Raw genomic sequence first — 23,324 nt, 5'->3', positions numbered from 1 at the left:
GTATTTGTTTTTATGCAAATAAAGGTAAACAAAACAATAAAAGTGGTAGGGAGTGAGTCTGTGAGTGACATTTTGTGTACCTTTTTGATATTGTTTTAAATTGTGAACTATATATACAGGCAGTCCCAGGTACAAATGAGATAGGTTCTGTAGGTTTTTTGTGTTTTTTTTTTGTATTTCTCTGAAGCTGGAAATGTGGAGAAACAGTAAGACAGACTCCCGCATGCACCCGACCGGGATCCATCTGGCACGCCCACCAGGGGGCGACGCTCTGCCCCTCTGGGGTGTCACTCTGTCACGACCAGAGCCACTCTAGTGCCTGGGGCAGAGGCCAAGGAGCCATCCCCAGCGCCCGGGCCATCTTTGCTCCAATGGAGCCTCGGCTGCGGGAGGGGAAGAGAGAGACAGAGAGGAAGGAGAGGGGGAGGGGTGGAGAAGCAGATGGGAGCTTCTCCTGTGTGCTCTGGCGGGAATCGAACCTGGGACTTCTGCACGCCAGGCCGACGCTCTACCACTGAGCCAACCGGCCAGGGCTGTAGGTTTGTTCTTAAGCTGAATTTGTATGTAAAGTTGGAACAGGTACATTTACCTATCAAATGCAACTTAGATGTTTGTCTCAACATAGTAATTATTTTTACCTTTCTGTACATATAAATACTTAAACATTTTTAAACCTATACAACCTATCTTGTTTGCAACATATGGACTACCTGTATATTAAATACTAAAAAACCCCACAAAAATTACTGAATCTTTAGTAAGGATTTTAGAAACTAACAGTGTCAGTTCCTCTTATTATTCTTTTTCAGAACTTTTCTGGCTAAACTATTTTAAAATACCAAAATACCGTGGTTTCAGACACACTGTTATTTCACATGGTAGTCAATAGCTTTGTTCACCCTTCCTGAATTCTCTTCCCACTTCTGTCTTCCCTACTAACCCCATGCCTGACATCACTTCAAAAACACTTCCTCTCTCCCTTTGTTTACTATTTCGTGCTTGGAACTCGATCCCCTGCAATTCTAATCTACAACCATTATATACTTCTTTTTTATTCCCTAAAATCTTTTTAAAATTTTTATTTTATTTAATTCATTTTAGAGCGAGAGAGAGAGAGAAAGGGAGGAGCAGGAAGCATCAACTCCCATATGTGACTTGACCAGGCAAGCCCAGGGTTTCGAACCAGCAACCTCAGCGTTCCAGTTCGATGCTTTATCCACTGCGCCACCACAGGTCAGGCCTCCCTAACAATCTTAAAATCTACCCATATAAGAATTACCACAAAGACTTTTCTTCAAAACTGAAAATGATTTGCAATCTGATATAGGTCTTGAGACAATCTCATCTATAGTTGGTATTTTGGCCCTTGGACCATCTAACCTCAAGACTCAAATGATTAAGAACATAAACAATTTAAATTTACCCTTTCCTTTCTTTGTTGCCAAAGATAATTTCCTGAAGAAATTATACAAATTAAAACTCCCTATCAACTCTCTGCTTCACATTATAGTCATTAAAGTGGGCTTGGCTTGGCTCAATCCCTTCCTTAGGTGCCTCTCCCTAGAAGTAATCATTTCAGCTGGAAGGAGGAGTTAACTTTAAATACTGAGGCATAATCTCTTCATTTATAAGAAACAAAAGGAAAGCAAGGTTTTTATGTCTTTGCAATATTTATATCTCATTTTCTGCATTAACTGAGATAAACCATAAAAAATTTCTGTCCTGCTCTATTTGTAAAGGTTTTGGTTTCTATATAGTGTTGTGCTACTTATTACAGTAGGCAACATCACATCTAGCTCTTCAAATTTAATGTGGTTAAAATAAAATAAAAATTCAGTTCCTTACTCAAACTTCAAGTTCTCAACATTCACATATGGTTAGTGGCTATTATATTATGGATGGTGATGCAAATGGAGAATATTTTCATCCTTCTAGAATGTTCTATAGAACAGTCCAGTTCTTATGTAGAGAACTGAACACCATGAGGCAGCATCAACAGTGTTTCATAGATAAGAGTGATGAGAGTATAAAATATATGAAAGTTAATTCAGCTGATGTGGATGACTTAAGTGTGTTGTCCTTTTCCTCCCTCCTCCTCCCTCCATGTTTAACTTCCCTGAAATTGTGTATTTGTGTTGATAAGGAAGACAGTTCCAAACAGGGCAGAACATTCATTATTTTGGTAAGAGCTGTTCAAGTAGCTAAAATAGTTTCTCAAATAATTTTTGGCATAAATCATATGAATCTAATTACCAAAAACAACTCGTAAGGTCAGCATCTTTCTAAGTTCCCCTTCTTATTCAGGAGCAAGGATATGTTACTAGAACTCCTGCATATTCTCTCACATTTGATCATTGCCACTGCTAGGTTTTAGCTTCTATCAAGTGCTACAACCCAACTGTGTAATTATAAAATGGCCAATCTGAACATATCCTCACCACTCCCACGACCAATACTGGCACTTCAGTCACACATATGTATATAACCAGCTAATGACAACAGGTGAAAGGAACAACCTTTCAAATTTGAAGATGCTCTAATCACTTGCCAAGAAGATGGTTTTTCTGAAGAGAAATTATCCCTGACAGCTGTTACCACTTTCTTCTTTTTGGATAATGAAACCTAAGGTAGGTTCACATCTTTTGCCCTATCAATAATGGCTCAAAACCTTTTCCATGGGAAGGAAGAGGCTGTGACTGAGAAGGAGCAAAAGGGGTCATCTAGAGTAGTGGTCCCCAACTCCCGGGCCGCGGACTGGTACTGGTCCGTGGACCATTTGGTACCGGTCCACAAAGAAAGAATAAATAACTTACATTATTTGTTTTATTTATATTTAAGTCTGAACGATGTTTTATTTTTAAAAAATGACCAGATTCCCTCTGTTACATTTGTCTAAGACTCACTCTTGAAGCTTGTCTCAGTCACGTGATACATTTATCCGTCCCACCCTAAAGGCCGGTCCGTGAAAATATTTTCTGACATTAAACCAGTCCGTGGCCCAATAATGGATGGGGACCACTGATCTAGAGTGTTACGGTAATATTCTATTTCTTGACCTGGGTGGTAATTCCATGAGTACTTTACTTTCATGCTCTGAAATTAAGCTACAGAACATTGGAGAGAATCCTCGGCCATTCCTCAAGAAGCAAGACAGACAGAGCCTGGGAACTCTGGAGGTCCTGAGATGGGGGACATCTGCAGGAGGGCTATATGTCTTCCAAATACTTATCAGCTTAAAAAAGAAAATCACCCGAAGGGAGTATACTCTAACAGCTCTCAGGCACCTCCTTGGAGGGACATAATACTTATTAAGTAATTCGAGTTTTCTTTCCCCTGTATAATTCTATTTCTCGAATACTCCTTTTCAAATTTCCCTTCTTACTCACCTATTTTATTGGACTTACCTCCTAATTTACTCATATATGCACCTCTGCTTCACCCTAGCTAAGCCCACTCAGCTTGCTCTTGGTGTTACCAGCGCCAAAGCACAGCTGGCATTATAGATCTCAACTTACCCTCAAGATCAGGGCTCGGAAAGTCCTTCTAAGCCTGTCTCCCTAAGCAGAGCAGTTTTTGTTTTTAAATTCTGCTGGGCAGATGGAGGAGGACTTGGGCTTCTATGTACAAAAGTGACCAGCCCCACTCCACACTCCTTTATAGGCCAGCTGAAACTCTGGGCAGAACTAGCCAATGGAAACCAGTAAGTTGGTGTTTTCTTAATAAAAATAAAAATGTTCCCAAGAGTAATTACTATTTTTTAACATTTACTTTAAAAAATAAGAAAAGGATTGTCTCATTTTTTTCCTCCCCTTCCTGAATGGCTAGGGACTTAAAATAATTCAGTGGAATTTACTGCTCATCTTTTATACTTACTCAGCTTAACTAATGTTTCAGTAAATTTTTCACAGTTGATTGCAACTCGGCATAATAGATGGATGAATTGATGATAAGAAAAGAAGTAGTCTAGCAGCATACGATCATAAACGTCATCTTTGCCCTGAAGGTTAAAGATGATAAAATGGTTGCACTTAAATTGTATAATAAATTAAAGAGCATATTTTGTGCAAATGTAATAAGTTTAACTAAAAAGCTGATTAAATATTTAAATTCCATAAGAAACTAGTTTTAATTTCCAAGTATCTGGTAATGTTATTAAGCTCTTAATTGTCAAAGTTTATTCTCAGTGTGCAAATCCTGTCAATTAAAATTACCCATTATTTCTACATACTTTAATAAAAATTACTATTAAGAGTTTAAAATGTGACATTTCAGCTCTACAGACATATAATCAAGAAGAATAAATTAAATTTGATTTTTGAAATAGACTCCAAATTATTTCTGTAATGGTTACTACAGTGTTAATTATTTTTAATTGTTTATCATCTTGTAAAAACTTAAGAATATTTAAGATACAAAGATTGTGGGCAAGGGAGAGCGCGAATGAAGTGGGGTGAAGAAAGATAAAGGGGGAAAATTGTTTAAAAAATGTTGAGACTAAAATAAATTATCCTGTACCTTCTCTCTGTAATTTAGAATTAGTATTATTTTAGAATAAAATGTTAGAGGACAAAAATCAGACAAATGATGATAAATTTATCAATTGTGATATATATAAAGGATTATAATTAAAAGGCAGTAAAAAAAGTAATTGATATGGCCAAATTTAAACATTCATTAAGTACCTAACTTGATTTTTCAGGTTTAGATATATGACCCAGTTATAATTTAGCCTAGTAACATATACTGATAAGGCTTTCTATAAGGGTATTTTTTGAGGGGAAAGAACTTACTACTTGTGCTTATTGTTGATTTTGCAAATATTAAACCAACATTTCAGAGCACTAAAAGGAAAAAGTCCAAATGAGTCTAATCATTTTAGGATCCACAAAATGGTTATTTATGTCTAATCTACTCATAACTGCCAGAGGGAAAATTTCAAATTACTGTGTACTACAGAAACATGGCTTTCCTAGCATCCCAACATACCTTACTGGTTTCCACCATTGTGGGCAAGAGGCACATATTGAGTTCAGGGCGCGGAGGCCGAATATTGCTTTTCCCTCCTATTAGCTTGATATTTTCTCGACAAGGGAAATAAGGTCCAAGAGACACTAAGACATTAAAAGTGTACAATAAGAATAAACGGGAAAAAATAAATCTCCATGTTTCAGTGTGCAGAAAGATTAAATGCCAACCACACTCAAGTACTGGGCTAGATGAATACATACTTGGTATATTACTGTGATGGTAGGTACAATGGTTGTGTTGCAGAAATGGAACCAGAGTATGAAGAAAGTCATGGGGACTCAAAAGCACAAGTTCCTTGAGTACATCTGAAAATAAAAGCACAATTTGGGTATTAAAAAATTGTACCTGTCACTTTCAAACTCACAAACCCTTATGGAGTGACTAGTTGCAGTATGGCAGCTAGAAAAGTTAAAATGAGTCTAAAACTGTTTTAGCTCCTGACACTGGGAGAAATTTGTCTGATGACAATCAATCTGAATTCAGCCGAGTTACTAACGGGACAACAGAGCTATCATTCTGAAACTAAAGTTTAAAACTATTTGTATATTATTTATCCAAGAAAAGAATCATGGAGAAGTACACCAAGGGAAATAGTGCATATTATGTGTCTTCATAAAATCACCTGAAGCAGCATATAAAGAAATCTAAGGTTCAAAGTTCTTCAGATCAAAGGGATAATCCTTAATCTACTTTTAATGTTTCCTGATATTAGCTGGACTAATTCTCATCCTCTAATCACACAAGCGTAAAGCTCATGGTGACAGGCAACTGGCAGAGTCTAGCAATCAGAGATTACCACTATGCACCTCTCCCCTCTTGCTGGAGAAGCCTAGGCCAGTAATTCCACAGAATATCAGGCCAATGCCTGCCATGACCGACTGCTTACACATGACAGCCAGTCATTCATGTCATCTTTTTTTTTTTCATGTCATCTTAAGAAACTGTAAATAAGCAGTTAAGAGTCTCTAAATATGATTTTAAAGTGGTTTCTAAGGTAGTAAAAAATGCAATATAAATTTAAAATAAGGGGGTGCTTTAACAGGCATGAATGGTCATTTTATTATAAATATGCAATCAATAAAAAGGTAAAATACCTAGGTGTCTATGAAAATCTACTAAGAAATATCTTGTATTTTTCTGAAGCTGGAAACAGGGAGGCAGTCAGACAGACCCCCGCATGCACCCGACTGGGATCCACCCGGCATGCCCACCAGGGGGCGATGCTCTGCCCATCTGGGGCGTCGCTCTGTTGCAACCAGAGCCATTCTAGCGCCTGAGGCAGAGGCCATAGAGCCATCCTCAGCGCCCAGGCCAACTTTGCTCCAATGGAGCTTTGGCTGCGGGAGGGGAAGAGAGAGGCAGAGAGGAAGGAGAGGGGGAGGGGTGGAGAAGCAGCTGGGCGCTTCTCCTGTGTGCCCTGGCCGGGAATCGAACCTGGGACTCCTGCACACCAGGCTGATGCTCTACCACTGAGCCAACCAGCCAGGGCTAAGAAATATCTTTAAGCAAAAGAACTCACAGTGAAATAATCACTACAATCCTTTACAATTTCAATTCTACTTTGTAAACATTTGTATGATTTACCTTGTTTATATAGGTTCAGAAGATTTTAGAGCAAGACATCTAGAGATAACCTAAGGTCCAAGAGCCCAGATATAGTAAGTGACTGGCCCATGATCACATGGGTAATTACTGCATTGTTAAGAAATGAAATTTGATCTTTAAGGACCTACTGACCAATGAAAATTACACATAAGTACAAATGTTGTCCAGACCCTCAGAACTAATCACACCTCACAAAAAAATAATCCCCCCAAAATGTTCTTTCACTAGTTTTACACAGGTATATTTTCTTAGTAACTTACCAATACAGGCATTTCTAAGTTCTGGAGGGCTATAGGAATTAAGAAGAGTTAACAGTTTATGGGCAAATTCAATTCGCTCTTGCCACTGGATTAGTGCTTGTTTCACATCTGCAAATACAAAAGCATACATAAATATGCCATTTAAGATCAAACCTCATCACAATTACTTTCTACTGTAAACTACAGAATACTAACTTAATTCAAATTAATTACATAAACATCTTGGGCTATGTAAAGCTGTGTCTGTTTTTCATGAGATGGCTACTACTGTTAAACCTGCTAGATTTTTTTTTTTTTAGGGAGAGTAAAGTTATTTTATTAAATCATGCATATCACGTGTGTTAGTGCAAATAGTTTAATCTGTACTCCAGAAATTCTATTGTACTTTATATCTTTACAAAATAGATTTAAAACAATTATTTACTTTAAAAAAATGTAATTCTGAAGTTAAGCATTTCAGAACATTATTTGCAATAACTTATATATAAGAGGTACTGGGTACCACTGGCATATTAGCATTCTGTGGTGGAGTGGCTTCCTGCAACAGAAAATGATGAAATGAACTATATATGACAGTATTTTCTACAAGTCATCTGTGACTAATTCCTCCATAAGTCTAGTGATCCTTCCAACAGCAGATCCCAAATAGCCTAAAATATAACCTTTAAAGTATAAACAATGACTTCCAAACATCACAAGGCAAATTATAACCTAAATTTCTATATCAATATTTGGCTGGCTTGTGGCTTGCCACAGAACATTCAAGCCAGTTCACTGACATTCCCTCCCAAGTCCTCATTGACTGAATAATTTTACTATGTGATACTTTAGGATATATTGTGATCTAAATAAACTTTATTGACATAACTGTAGTGCCGCACAAAACCACCTGTTTTAAATTTATAATATCAAGCAGTGTTTAGGTGCTTCACTGTGCATGGAACACTATTAATCTTGGGTATAGTGCTTCTCATGCACAGGACATCCCAATTAACAACGAAAAAAAACCAAAACCATTTGCAAACCCAACCAGGAAATCTGTTGGTAGGTAACAATAGCTTACTTCGAACATAAACCTGCTAGATTTCTTAAAGTACCTATTTTAGTGATGACTATATCTTATTTTTTAGTAATTTATATGAAGTTCAGAGTTCACACTATCTTACAGGAACACAAAAGAGATATGTTTGTAGTTATTTCTCTTGAAACGAAAAATGATCTAATCTAAGCCATGAAGTTTCCAGTTGGAAAACCTTCACAAAATAACCAGTGTTACTGGGCTGGAAATGTTTTCCAGTCTCCTACATCTTGACACTTGTAGCATGCTTGACTGTGTTTTGGTTAGGCATTAAAAACAATAAATAAGAAAATTCCAGTCTTATATCAGGAAATTATGAGAAACATTTCCTCATGATTAGCATCAGCCCCATCTCCTCCTATATATAAACTGGAGATAAAAACAAATTCTCTGAAGCATGCAGTTTAAACACCTTATTTTGCTCTTACTAGTTGAATTAACAAAAATAAAAAATGACCAAACCTTTTCTCTGAAGATATGGGCGCGTAGACTTCAATACAGAAAGGAATATTGACAGAAGTTCTACTAAGTCTCCAGTCACATGGCAAGCTGTGGCTTCGTGATACATCATGTGCAGTGTGTTGAAAGACTGTAAGTGATTTTAAAAAATGAAAAACTTCATTTCATTTTTAATTTATTTAGCCAAGAAATTGTAGGGCTCATCCTCCAGACACATTTCCAGAGAGACTATGTATATGTATATGAACACTAAGCCAAATGGATTTGCTTTTTATTTAAAAGTCAAATCCTCTCATTCAGCTCTTTTAAAATACTGAACAGTCCTCACACTTCAGAGCTCTGATATTTTGTGTATACATTTTAGTCTAAAGGAATAATTTATTTAATCAGATTTTTCTTCTTTTTGTTAGTGTTTGCTCTAAGACTGCAAAGCCTTACAGAATATAAAGCAGTGGGCCACAACAGGAAAATTAAGGAGTATAGGTAACTGCTTTAACTAACTTTTCAGGGTTTTTTTTGAGAGAGTTAGGTATAACCTTAGTATATATAACTCTATCAAAGTGAACTCTTGAGAGACTGTGTCCTTGATTAAATCATATGAATTTCTTCTGTTTCTATCCTTACAAACAAAATAAAACCAGTTTATTTCAAGTAGTTCTAAATACAAAATAAGGGGAAAGTAAGGCATTACTATGTAAAAGGAAACAGCACCCTAAAAACTGTGACCTAATTAGTCTTCAAATATAAATTAGCATTTACTGATCTGTATAATTAAAATCCAGATACCTGTAAAATAGCCTACAATAAACTCTAAATATCCACAAAATCAGTAGTCTTGGTGAGAAAATACAATAAAATACTTACCTCAGTCATCAGAATCAACCCTCGATTAAACACAACAAGCAGTCTGTCTTCATCAGATTCTAACAGTATTCTGAAGGCACTAGAAGAATACATAAATCATAATTTGAGATATCTGAATCAGAACAGAACACTTTGCTGATAAAAACAAAAAAGCAAGCAAACAAATAAAACCAGAAGTATACTGTCATTTAGGCACTCTACTTCTCTAGCTTCTGAGAAGAGACTACTACATCTATTTCTTAGTAAAGGGAGAGAGTATTAAATAAGAAACTCCCTAAGTAAATTAAAGAAAACTTATGTCTAATAGTATCTAGTCAACTCTTAATTATCCACACAATGGAAGGGAGGTATAATAGGAATATCTAGAAAGTTTCAGGATAAATTATGTTTATTTTTATAATAGGTTTATCTTTTAATTATGCTAAGGTCTGGGTATTAATAAAATATAGTTGTATTATCAAAGCATTCAATAGGTGGTTACTGGAGAAAGAAAGAGGAACATGAGCGGAAAACATTAAAAACATATGGTGGCACCCTGGTAGGTCACCCTGGAGTGCTGGGATCACTGGTTCAAGCCCCGGTCAGGGCACATATGAGAAGCAGTCAATGGCACAATGACTTGATGCATCTCTCTTTCACTCAAACAAAAATACATATGGTAGCCTTGTAAATAACATAGATTATAATCATCAAAAATAGTTATTCTTATCAATATACCTCATTTCTTTATTAGGTACTAGAAACTGCTATTATATAGTATGACTGGAGGCCCTGGCCGGTTGGCTCAGTGGTGGAGCGTCGGCCTGGGGTGTGCAGAAGTCCCGGGTTCTATTCCCGGCCAGGGCACACAGGAGAGGCGCCCATTTGCTTCTCCACCCCTCCCCGTCTCCTTCCTCTCTGTCTCTCTCTTCCCCTCCCGCAGCTAAGGCTCCATTGGAGCAAAGATGGCCTGGGCGCTGGGGATGGCTCTGTGGCCTCTGCCTCAGGCGCTAGAGTGGCTCTGGTCGCAACATAGCAACGCCCAGGATGTGCAGAGCATCGCCCCCTGGTGGGCGTGCCGGGTGGATCCCGGTCGGGCGCATGCGGGAGTCTGACTGTCTCTCCCAGTTTCCAGCTTCAGAAAAATGCAAAGGAAAAAAAAAAACATATATAGTATGACTGGAAATCCCTCCACTTCAATAAATGTTTTCTTCCCTTTTTTTTTTAAAGTGAGAGGAATGGATATAAAGTGACAGACTCCTGCATGTGCCCTGACTGGTTTTTACCCAGCAGCCCCTGCCTGGGGCTGATGCTGTAATCAACCCATCTATTTTTAGTACCTGAGGCTGACACTCAGACCAAAGAATCATCCTTAGCACCTGGAGTTAATGCTCAAACCAATTGAGCCACTGGCTGTGAGGAGGAGAAGAAGAGGGAGAGAAGAGGAGGAGGAGAATAGGGAGGGTGAGAGAAGCTGTGAGCCATGATTGGGAATTGAACCTGGGACATACACATGCCAGGCCAAGGCTCTATCCACTGAGCCAATGGGCCAGGGCCTTTTTCGTTTTTCAATAAAGAGTTAAAAAAAACTCCAAATCCTTTTTTTGAAAATAAACTTTAAGTAGTAAATCTTGAGAAAGCAATATATTAAAAATTAATGCCAAATATTTTAAAAAATTACTTTAAAGAGCCCTGGTAGAGATTCAAAATTAAAAGTTTTCTGAATGAAGAAGATAATCTGAAATAACTTATCTTGGGGTTGAATAGCTTAAGATACTAGTCAACACTACATGAACAAATGAAAAAACAAACTCAGATACAGACAGCAGAGTGGTGGTGGCTACTAGAGATAAGAGGAATAGGGGGAGGATGAAGAGGGTACAGTGGGTCGAATGCATGATAACAGAAGGAGACTGGAATGGGTGGTGAGTACACAATAAGTATACAAATGTTGTATTATAAAGTTGTACACCTGAAATTTATATATTAACCAGTTACCCCAATAAATTTAATTAAAAATATTTGTTACTGTAATACACAGTTCAAGAAAGTACTGCCAAGAAATGTGTGCCTACTAAAGGACATCAACTCCTAGTCTTAGATGTAATATATATAAATACTCTAAGAAATTAATCTGGATTTTAATTTGCTCTAAACAATTAAATGTAAAGATCATGATTTGTTACTTTGCTTAATTCCTATACTTAAAGAAGATAGATCTGGGCTAAATAGAATGAAAAACATATTAACATAAAAACTCATCCAAAGATGAAGAAAGTTATTTTTGGAGGCCTCTAGGACTGAACTGTTCAAGCATATATTTGGATGACTGAAATAGAAAAAAGAAGTGACAAGCTTTATTAGGTAGATGATTATATATTAAGGTTGCTTCCAACCGTAAGTCTATAATTCTAACACAATCCAAAACCAAAAAAATAAAACCTGTTCAAAGTAACTCATTTACTTTCAAAATATAAATTCTTCCAAGGTGACTAAACGTATAAATGCTTCCCTAATAACCATACAGAATTGCTAAACTTTGTATAAATAATTTAAAATGAGTGTCAGTTGTGTGTGTGTGTGTGTGTGTGTGTGTGTGTGACAGAGACAGAGAGAGCAGAGACAGATAGGGACAGACAGACAGGAAGGGAGATGAGAAGCATCAATTCCTCGTTGTGGCACCTTAGTTGTTCATTGATTGATTTCTCACATGTGCCTTGACTGGGGGGGGGGGGGGGGCTACAGCAAACCAAGTGATCCCTTGCTCAAGCCAGCAACCTTGGGCTCAAGCTGGTGAGCTGTGCTCAAACTAGATGAGCCTGCGCTCAAGCTGGTGACCTTGGGGTTTCGAACCTGGGTCCTCTGTGTTCCAGTTTGAGGCTCTATCCACTGTGCCACTGCCTGGCCAGGCGAGTGTCAATTTTTAATTTTTGAGGTAACTCCAATACTGCTTTCTTTTTTTTTTTTTTTTTTTTTGTATTTTTCTGAAGCTGGAAACGGGTAGAGACAGACTCCCGCATGCGCCCGACCGGGATCCACCCGGCACGCCCACCAGGGGCGATGCTCTGCCCACCAGGGGGCAATGCTCTGCCCCTCTGGGGCGTCGCTCTGCCGTGACCAGAGCCACTCCAGCGCCTGGGGCAGAGGCCAAGGAGCCATCCCCAGCGCCCGGGCCATCTTTGCTCCAATGGAGCCTTGGCTGCGGGAGGGGAAGAGAGAGACAGAGAGGAAGGAGGGGGGGTGGAGAAGCAAATGGGCGCCTCTCCTATGTGCCCTGGCCGGGAATTGAACCGGGGTCCCCCGCACGCCAGGCCGACGCTCTACCGCTAAGCCAACCGGCCAGGGCCTAATACTGCTTTCTACAGTGGCTATAGCAATATGCATTCCCACCAATAGTGCATGAGGATTCCCTTTCCTCCACATTCTCACTGGCACTTGTTGTTTGTTGATTTATTGATGAAAGCCATTCTTACAGATGTGAGGTACTATCTCACTTTGGTTTTAACTTGCATTTCTCTGATAATTAGTTTTAATTTGCATTTCTCTGATAATTAGTGAAGTATTTATTCAAATTTTTTGCCCATAGTTAATTAGATTCTTTTATTTGGTGTTCTTTATAAATGTTGGAGCCAGTGATTCCATTTCTGGGACTTTATGTAAAGAAACCTGAAGGGACCAGCCAGCTGGCTCAGTGGACAGAGTGCTGACCCAGCATATAGACGTCCTGGGTTCTATTCCCGGTCAGGGCACACATGAGAAGTGACCGTCTGCTTCTCTCCCTTTTCCCGTTCTGCAGCCAGTGGCTCGATTGGTTCTAGCACTGGCCCCAGGCACTGAGGATAGTTCAGTTACTCTGCATCAGCACCAGGTGTTAAAAGTAGCTTGACTAATTTGAGCACTGGCCCCAGACAGGGGCTGCCAGGATCCCAGTCAGGTTGCATGTGGGAGTTTGTCTTCTCTCATTAAAACAAACAAACAAAAAAAACCAAAACGAAAAACTAATTCCAAAGAATATATGCAACCCTATGTTCACTGCAGCATTATTTACAATAGCCAAGTCTGGAAGCTGCCCAAGTGTCCATCAGTAGATGAGTAGATAAAAGAACTGTGAGACATTTACATGATGAAATACTACTCGGCTATAAAAAAAAGAAGAAAATCTTACCCTTTTTGACTGCATGAATGGACCTGGAGAGAATTATGCTAAGTGAAATAAGCCAGTCAGAGAAAGACAAGTACCATATAATTTCACTCATATTGGAACCTAATGGATAAAATGAACTAACAAGCAAAACAGAGACAGACTCATGGATAGAGAGCAGGCTGATAGCTGGGGGTTGGGTGTGTTGGAGGGATTGAACAAAAAGGAAAAGCAGAAAAAAAACTCATGGACATGACAAGAGTGTGGTGACTGCCATTGGGAGAGGAGCTGGGGAGGGGTGGAGGAGAGTATTTGGGGGAATAAATGGTGATGGATGGAGACCTGACTTGGGGTGGTGAACATATAATACAGTGTACAGATGATATATTGTAGAATTGGGCACCTGAAGCCTATAGAAATTTGTTAACTAGGGTCTCCCCAATAAATTCAATAAAAAGGAAAATAAAGTAATAAAAGTATGGTCCCCATCCTCTCACTTGGAAAAACAAAATAAACTAAAAAAATACCACAAAATACCTTTTTACCTTATTAAAGTAGTCCAGCAAGAGCGGCCATCTAAGCAACGTAAATAACAACTTATGGTTGTTTTCTTAAACTGTTTAATATCTTCTAATTCTTCATCTCTCATTTCTGGTCTCTGAGCTATAAACAGCTGCATCAGGTTAAATAGTTCTTCCACTGCCTAAAGGGCAAATAAGTAATACAGTGATATTTTAACCCTACAACATTTTAAACATCTGCATCTCATTCTGAATGTTTTACTCATTAGCCAGTTCTTTAAATTACACAAACAGACTGGCCAGCTTGCTCAGTTGGCTACAGTGTCGTCCTGATATGCCGCAGCTGTAGGTTCACTGCCAGGTCAGGGCACATACAGGAAATAACCAGTGAATGCATAAACAAGTAGAATGATAAATTGAAGCTTCTCTCTCTCTTTTTCTCTCCCTCCTCCTCTCTCTCTAAAAACCAATAAATAAACATTTTAAAAATGACACGAGTTAGATTTTACCATTCAAGTATAGTTACAAAATTAGCAATAAATTCTATTTTTAAAATTTCATATATAATTAAAGAAAATCCCAAAATAGAATTTCAGGAAGATGAAAAATACAAATTAATACAGTTCATTTTTAGTCTTAATGTTGTTCAAAGACTAAGTTTTATAACTTCAAATATGCATCCAGAGTCATGCTACAACAACCTGTTGCCGCCTTTTCTTTAATAAATGAGAAATCATTACTTTGTCACAAAAATTTTACACCCCTCAATTATGACTGTTTCTGATAAAATTGGTGGTGCCAACATTTGGAACACTCTTTATTGATGAATAGTCAGTTCCAGTTACCTTGCAAAAATTGACTCAAGCACCATTTTAATTAAAATCTCTAATAGATAAGTCTACAATAAAAGCTGTTACATTTCATTGATGTCAAGAGAAAGAAACAACATTAGGGGTTTTTCTCAGTCAGCACTCTTCAAAGGTATATTTAACTATGGACATGTTTAGTAAGTAAGTAAAATATTTATGTGAATGTTTTAGAAACAAATCCACTGAATCTTAATAAATCCTGTTCTGACTCCTAAATCAGACAGACTTTCTCATTCTTTTCCTTATATATCCTTGTTTTTTAAATGTATTTTGGTACTTAATACAATCATTTTCTTTTCTTTAGTAAAGACGTTCTAAATTTCTTCACTGGAAATTAGGTTCTTCTCTCAGGGTGAGAAAATCTAAACAATTTATTACATTATATCTAAAGAACAGGAAGGTCCTTTATTTCAACAGGAAAAGGAAATACAATATACAATTCAAGGATACCAATCCTTAAGACACCCTTTACTGTATTCTTTTGCAATCAAAATGCAATCAAAACTCTTAAGTGTTGAGTGTCTTGAAAAAGCTCTTCCTACTCTCCACTCTCACCATCTCCTACTTCTTGGCAAACAACGTCTCTTATGGCCTTTGGGTTCACAAGTTTTAAAAAGGGTTCTGCACTCTCCTTCCAATCTCCTTCCCAGATTTACATCCTCTTGGTATAATTTCCTATTGACAGCAGAGATGACAGTGAAAAGAATTATCCAATGGATAAAAGGGTATATATCCTTATATTGGGGAGGATTTAATATAAAACCTACAAATAGTCTGCAGAGAAAAAAGGATCAGACATAGACTGCATGTATTATTTATATTCTGATAGCAGCCTTAACCATTTCATTCACTTGAATGCAGTGTGAGAAAAAAATACTACGCAACACCACAGCAAAGATAAAAATATTGTCTAGGTCACAACTTAGCACAGCATATAGATCATGATAATAAATATCAAAATAATAATTCCTTAAAACTGTACCACAGAATTGACTTTTTTCATTATGTACATATGAAAGACATATTTATAAAACTACAAATTAAAATATGTAAGTTTCATTAGAAAGAAAATTTCAACATCAACCCAAGAAAAACTATCCATATACTTATTAATTTTACAACCATATAGCATTTTATGCTTTTTTAAGAAAACAAGTACACATTAAATCTTTAAGAAAAAATAGACTATACTCCTCATATTTTGTCACCACTTCTCAACAAGGGGAAAAACAGGTATTTCCAATCAATTTGAGGATACAGATATAAGAGTTATCAATTTTACTCACTCCAGGGTATTGGCTGGCATGTGGTGTGAGATTCTTAAAGGCCCACTGGATGTTCTGGTGAGAAGCCAGTTGTCGTGTAAATGCAGGAGACTGCTCACAGCAGAGCCTCAGAATGCCGTAGTAGGCAGGCAGCATCCCGCGGTTAAAAAGCACCACATCCTGATCATCATGGTCAGCAAGGATGTAATTGAAGGCAATGTTCTTGGTTACCACTGGGTTCTGAACAATAAGGCGGATATTCTCTGGACAGTCAGCACATACATTGTACCAAAATGAAAGCAAAGCTTGTTTATTGTGATTTGTAGCTATTGCTGGCTCAGAAAGTTTAGGCTGGAAAAGGTTCCACAAATCCATGAAATATGTGGAAAACATCAGCTTCTCGGTTTTGGAAATTAAACAGTAAGTCATAAAGCTAAAATAGGGCACTAGCTTTGTAGTGCCATGAACAGCAGCATCAACATAAAGTTTGGCTCTTGAGAGCAAACCAAGGAGCACGTTGTAGACCTGATGTAGGACTACTGTTGTGTCTGGACTGAGTGGAAGGTCACGGGTTGGGATGTGCAAAGACCTTGTTGACCGGAACATCTGGCGGAATGAATTGCTTGGTATAAGGGACACCAGAAGATAAGCTGCAGCTATAAAATGTAAAACAAAACTGTCAGATCCTCATAAGATATAAATTAGACTGAAGAGCAGTCATTAAACACAAAGCCACTCTTCCCTTTAAAAATTAAGATGAATAAAATTTAAGGGATATGAACATCTCTTTTAATATCTCTTTGCTCCACCTTTAGCTCTACAAAAAGATCCCAAGAAATGATGAAAACAAGTATCTTCCATTCTGTCACTGTTATTTTTTAAGTGGAAACAACAATTACATAGAACAAACAGCTTTAAACCTCTTTTGTTTAGCTTTCCCAAGATATAGAATTTGCCCACTTATTTTATTTCATTTCTTCTCAGGAAACAAGATGGTTTCACAGGAAGAACACAGTATTTGGAGCCAGAAGACTTATATAAGGGCATGTCAAATTATTCAATGTTTGATAGGTTTAGTTTTCTTCTTCTTTACAATATAATCTACAATATTTATAATTTACAAATAATGGTAAATTTTTCTTACATTATTAAGATAGAATAAGATCTAGCTAAAAGTCTTTTGCAATATGTAAGTATATATATGCCAATTACAGAACATTAACTTTGGAAAATCTTTAAAATTTCAACTAATCTTGCACACAAAGAAAGAATCTCTCTTTCAACACACCTGAAAAATCTTATTAAGCCTGTACTATAATTCTGAGGTTAATGACTCATTAGTTGAGTCCATCTGTAAAAGCAGTCACTATAAGCAAAACACTGAGCTAAATATATACTTTATATATATTATCTCATTTCATCCTCACAATCATCCTGGAGGTGGGTGATAAATTACATTGGGAAATATGAATCTTGGAGAAGCAAAGACCAAGGTCAAACAGATAAACAGGTGGAGCCCATATTCAGCTTTGGGAAATGATGATGATGACAACAATGATGATAGTAGTAAAACTATAACATCATTAATACCAACAAAAATTGCTAACATTTATTAATGTTTTTACTATTTAGCATCATAATTTTAAATAGTAGGCACTACTTTTATATCCACACTTTCACTCAGATTTAAAACAGCAAGATCACCCCATATCACACAGCTAGAGGCACAACTGGAATTCAAACCCAGATAGTCAGGCTCATGAACTAATGTTCCTATACTCACTAGACAGCATCCTCAAGGCCTCTAATGACTTAATTTAACTCTCCAATACACCTACTAATTCTGTCTTTCATTAATCTACCTATAATTCCATAATTTCCATTGTATCACCAAAGCAAATAAAGTCAGTGTTTCTACAGTTAACTGTAATCTAGTTTACAGATTATAAATTAGACTTTCTGTACAATACTCCATTTCTACATTATTTCTTCACCTATATTTGCTTTGGTAGCCTATTTTCAGGACGGCTCAATTTGATAAGAGTTTCAAATATAAAAAGTTGACATGTAAGTATCATCCTTTTTGTAAAAAACTGCAATTGAGAAAAGTCATTCATGGTTTTAAAAATCTTACTCAGTTGAACTCAGAACAAATCCCCTTCCATTTCTGTACGACAACTCCAACTATTTTAAGACACTCATCATGTCTCAAATTTTCTTTTAACATTCTCAGTCATTCCTTAATTTAAAAGTAGTTCTCTGTGATTTTTCTTCTATACATGTTCTTATTCTATATAGTTATGCATCTATTCAAAATTTGGGCTCTTTTTTCAAGTTACATTGTATCAAAAATACTTTTTGATATTACTATAGTTTCCACTATAATTCAGAAGTGATGCATTATTATAACAATTTATTTCCTAACTGAACATCAAGCTTAAATTTTTTTTTTAATTTTTAAAGACTTTATTTTAGAGGGGAGGGGGAGACAGAGAGAGAGAGAGAGAGAGATAGAGATAAAGAGAGAGAGAGAGAGAGAGAGAGAGAAGGGGAGAGGAGCAGGAAGCATCAACTTCTGTATGTGCCTTTACCAGGCAAGCCCAGGGTTTTGAACCGGCAACCTCGGTGTTCCAGATCGACACTTTATCCACTGTTCCACCACAGGTCAGGCCTAAATTTCTTTTTTTATGGTTCTAGGACACATTACATTTAGTAATCACGACTCTTTTAAGCTCCTTGCGGCTGTGACAATTACTCTAACTTTCCTTGCATTTGGTGACCTTGACAGTTTTGAGGTCAGGTATTTTTGTAGAATGTCCCTCAAATTGGGTTTGTTCGATGTTTATCCCAGTTAGACTCAGGTTATGGGTTTTTGGGAGGAAGACACACAGGTATACTTTGCATCACATTATATCAGAGATACACGCCATATAAATATGACTTCAGTGATGTTAACCTCAATCATGTGGCTCAGTTAATGTTTGCCAATTTTCTTCAACTAAAATTATCTCTTGCCTGACCAGGTGGTGGCACAGTGGATAGAACATTGGACTGGGATGTCGAGGATCCAGGTTCGAGACCCCGATGTTGCCAGCTTGAGCACGGGCTCATCTGGTTCCAGCAAAAGCTCACTAGCTTGGACTCAAGGTCGCTGGCTCGAGCAAGGGGTTATTCGGTCTGCTATAGCTTCACGGTCAAGGCACATATGAGAAAGCAATCAATGAACAACTAAGGTGTCGCAATGAAAAACTAAGGATTGATGCTTCTCATCTCTCTCCGTTCCTGTCTGTCTGTCCCTGTCTATCCCTCTCTCTGACTCTTTCTCTGTCTCTGTTTAAAAAAAAAAAAAAATTCTTCTATATGGGAGATGTGTCTCTTCTTCATTTATTTATTCAACCATTTATGTATACCGCTATGGACTCATGATTTATTTTATACTTTGGGTTACAATCCAGTGCTGTTATTTATTTTTTTACTCAAATTGTTCTACATTTGACAACTGAGAGATCTTTCAGTTTGGTTCTATGTCCCTTTAATATACCCCTATCATTTTGGTTTCTGAATACTTCTTTACTTTAGGTCTACAAGATGCTCCAGATTCATCTTAAATATTCCCTGCCACAGTCCTAGAATCAGCTATTTCTGCAAGGAGTTGATTCATTTCATTGAAGAATGATCTTTAGAAAAAGAGATCTGGGTTTTTGATGTGCTTGTTGATGATTCTGGACCCTCTCAGTAGAAAGATAGAAAATATGAATTTAATAATTAAAAAATTAAATATGAAATACTTTTTTATTTTTTGAATACTATCAAGAGAGAACTTATCTGTTTATTTACAAGAAATTTTCTATTCTGTGAAATATCTGTATTTTGTACTTGTTCATTTATCTTCTAAGCTCTTTATTTTCCTCCACCATGTGTATAGTAAAGATTTTTCATTTATGCTAATTTCAGTGAATATTTTCTCAACTTGTTTTATGTTTTTATTACTACTTTACTTTTAGTTTTCTCAAATTACTTTTAAGATAGAATTTCCTGCACTCTCTCTCTCTTTTTTTTTTTTGTATTTTTCCGAAGCTGGAAACGGGGAGAGACAGTCAGACAGACTCCCACATGAGGGAGGGGAAGAGAGAGACAGAGAGGAAGGAGTGGGGGGGTGGAGAAGCAAATGGGCGCTTCTCCTATGTGCCCTGGCTGGGAATCAAACCCGGGTCCCCCGCACACCAGGCCGACGCTCTACCGCTGAGCCAACCGGCCAGGGCCCTGCACTCTCTTTTTTAATACTAATCATGCTTTGTCACTCTATCAAGCAAAGAAACAAAAATGATAATGGTGGTGATGTCACCCAAGAAAGACTAAGAAACAAAAATGAATGTAGAGGTATTTATAAAACATTGCTACAGGTTTCCAAATACTAATATAACTTGGCTTTTAAAAACAATATCTCTAAGGGCATATTATAGTAACCTTAAAAACAAAACAGAAATAAAACTTAAACAACAAATTGTTTGTTAATTCTGAATATTTGACTTACAAGTCCTGACTCTAGGATAATTGTGAGCCAAAAGAAACCGCTCGACCCAGTTTTCCATATTCTGTAGAACCCAGCTGTGTGCCAGTTTATTTCGGGGTGTCTGTACTGCCAACCAATCCAGACACTGAGAAGGATTGTATTCAATTACCTACAAATAAAATAGACAAGAACAGAATATAAAGGCCAACTGAATGAGTAATTACTTTTTAACTTACTGTTGGTATATGCCATTAAACACTTAAAGCCAAAATAGTTTTTTGAAAACTAGAGCCTAAAAAGATTTTCAACTATGTTTTCCCCACTTTTAAAGTTATTTACTTTTTTCTATAGGAAATGTTCAGAAACTTTGTCATTAGTTTACAAAATAAAATTAAAATAACCAAGGACTTTAACAAAAGACCAGTAAAAGAATCCAATGACTTTTTAGGTCTTAAGTTTGCAATGAATTTAAAATTCAAGTTTTTTATCTTTACTTTTCTTATTGTTTGCCCAATCTGTAACTATAAGTGAGAATAAAATTTAGCTCATTGTTCCACTGGGGAGACTTTTGTCATGGGAAAATGGAACCTTAAAAATCTAGAGTAGAAGTTAGAAAACTCATGAGCCAAATTCTGTGGTTTGCCTGTTTTTGTTAAGTTTTAATTGGAACGCAGACATACCTACTCATTTATATATTGCCCATGACTGGCTTTTGCTAAAACGGCAGCTGAATGGTTTCGACAGAGCCTAAAGTACTATCTGGCAGTTAAAGAAAAAGTTTGTTGACCCCTAGTGTAGAGAGTAGACTTTTCTAACACTAGGGAGAAATGGTGTGACCTCAGCAGTAACTGAAGAAAAGAAGTGGTGATTCCTCTACCATTTCTGTCAACTGCTAAAACACTTGGTTTGTATTTCTAGGGCTTCTATCTTCCTTCCTTCCCTCTTCCTTCCTCCCTCCCACCTCCCCTTTTCCTTTTTTTTTTTTAAGATAGAGGAATGAGAACCTTGGATTGGCTGATCAGCTGCTCAGAACTCTAGGAGAAAAATCTTTAAAACATCAGGGAGACTAACCAAAAAACTACCCCCCTCCCCCGACCTTCTGACTAAAGCATCTCTTCCATTTTGGGTTACTCAAAGTAAAGAAACTGGTACTTAATATGGTAGTGACGGTATTAGACAAATAAAATCCTAGGAAAAATAAATACTAAAACATCTGCTGCAAGACTTACCTCCCATATCCTCTGTAGAATATAAGATGCAAAGGGAGGCATTCCTGGAGGTCCACCAGCAAACTCCATTAGCATAGTCAACAATTTAAAGAAAGGATTGGCTGCCTGTAATAGCCATACAAGACTGTGTATTTAGAGTTATTTCAACCCATCTCTATCAGCAGAAAATAAACACATATAATTCTTATATATATCACATTTAAATCTGCCATGTTATATTTGCAGAGTTTGGTACTCCTGCTATGAACTTAACTGTCAAAACTAATAGGATCCAATGGGAATATAACAGTCAATTGCATAGGAGCCACATGTAACAGAAAACAAATATTTCCCCCCCAAAGTTAACATCCAGAAAAAAAAATCAATACTCTTGTTAATGAGATAACATTTAAAGAAAAATTTAAATTAAGTTTCCTGTAGCGGCCCTTGGCCAGTTGGCTCAGTGGTAGAATGTTGGCCCTGCATGTCGATGTCCCAGGTTTGATTCCTGGTCAGGGCACACAGGAGAAGCGCCCATCTACTTCTCCATCCCTCCTCCTCCCCCTTTTCCTCCTGCAGCCATAGCTACATTGGTTTGAGCACACTGGCCCCAGGCGCTGAGGATGGCTCTGTGGAGGCACTAAAAGTAGCTTGGTTGTGAGCATGGCCTGAAATGGGCAGAGCATCAGCCCCTGATTGGGGTTGCAGGTGGATCCTGGTCAGGGCGCATGCAGGAGTCTGTGTCTCTATCTCCCCTCCTCTTACTTGGAAAAAGGAAAAAAAAGTTTCCTGTAGCAACCTTTGATCTCAAATATAATTTGTATTAATATTTGACATGTATTATAAAGTAGCTATAACATTTCCATTTTTACAAAAATATTTTTGTATACTGTATTCTATTTTTTATATACTTCCTACCTTTTCAGTATTCTGGTTAGTCTATTTTTTTCTTGCACACAATTATATGCTTAAACTCAAACAACATTAAAGTTTAATATCTAGGTGGGATTCTGGTATGTTGAACTTATATGTAAATTTATATTTAATTGAGAAAATTACATTTGTGATAAGACATGAAGAGCTAGCTCAGTTTATTCAAGTTGCATACTTAAGTGATGTTATGGGGAAACTCGTAAATTTTTTTCAAGAACAATTACTAAGACTCATTTGAAAGCACTGTGAAGACTGGTAGTAGTTTTAATAACACGAATAAATTCCCACATACCTCAGGAGTCAATTTTGCTATTGATGTGAAAAGCATAGATACAATCTAAAACAAAAAAAGGAGAATTTCAGAATATTCTTTTCAAAATTACCAAAAAACTTTAAGACTGTTTCTTAGTACTTACATGTTCTGCAAGTCGATTATTGTATCGACAAAGGCTGAAAATCAGATTACAAGTCTGTCTTATATTGATGCCATCACGAATATGTTGAAACAAGAAAGGAAATCCCTGATAAAAACAAAAGTTGTTTAGTTAAGAGCTGTTACTACTTTTGTGATTATTAGAGTCTAATATAGACCAGGTATTAC

General features: G+C 37.1%; 2 protein-coding genes across 3 annotated transcripts in view; one reads left to right on the top strand and one right to left on the bottom strand.

Moving 5' to 3' along the window:
• USP34 (ubiquitin specific peptidase 34) overlaps positions 1 to 23,324 on the bottom strand; it is a 307,835-nt gene that overhangs the window by 9,704 nt on the left and 274,807 nt on the right. For both annotated transcript variants that reach the window (XM_066378190.1, XM_066378191.1), the window contains exons 64-75: positions 23,140 to 23,244; positions 23,016 to 23,060; positions 21,812 to 21,916; positions 20,604 to 20,751; positions 16,091 to 16,725; positions 13,960 to 14,117; positions 9,295 to 9,373; positions 8,434 to 8,560; positions 6,894 to 7,001; positions 5,229 to 5,333; positions 4,987 to 5,111; positions 3,874 to 3,997 (exon numbers count right to left, since the gene is read on the bottom strand). In XM_066378190.1, the coding sequence (XP_066234287.1) occupies positions 3,874 to 3,997; positions 4,987 to 5,111; positions 5,229 to 5,333; positions 6,894 to 7,001; positions 8,434 to 8,560; positions 9,295 to 9,373; positions 13,960 to 14,117; positions 16,091 to 16,725; positions 20,604 to 20,751; positions 21,812 to 21,916; positions 23,016 to 23,060; positions 23,140 to 23,244 (1,864 nt within the window). The remainder of the gene's footprint in view (positions 1 to 3,873; positions 3,998 to 4,986; positions 5,112 to 5,228; positions 5,334 to 6,893; positions 7,002 to 8,433; positions 8,561 to 9,294; positions 9,374 to 13,959; positions 14,118 to 16,090; positions 16,726 to 20,603; positions 20,752 to 21,811; positions 21,917 to 23,015; positions 23,061 to 23,139; positions 23,245 to 23,324) is intronic.
• Positions 1 to 23,324, top strand: part of REL (REL proto-oncogene, NF-kB subunit) — a 428,703-nt gene that overhangs the window by 345,442 nt on the left and 59,937 nt on the right. The window lies entirely within an intron of this gene.

This window comes from Saccopteryx leptura, chromosome 3, assembly GCF_036850995.1.
Source record: "Saccopteryx leptura isolate mSacLep1 chromosome 3, mSacLep1_pri_phased_curated, whole genome shotgun sequence".
In the NCBI taxonomy this organism is placed as follows: Eukaryota; Metazoa; Chordata; class Mammalia; order Chiroptera; family Emballonuridae; genus Saccopteryx; species Saccopteryx leptura.
The sequence above is the reverse complement of the archived record's forward strand: the minus strand, read 5'-3'. Positions and strand labels throughout refer to the sequence as shown.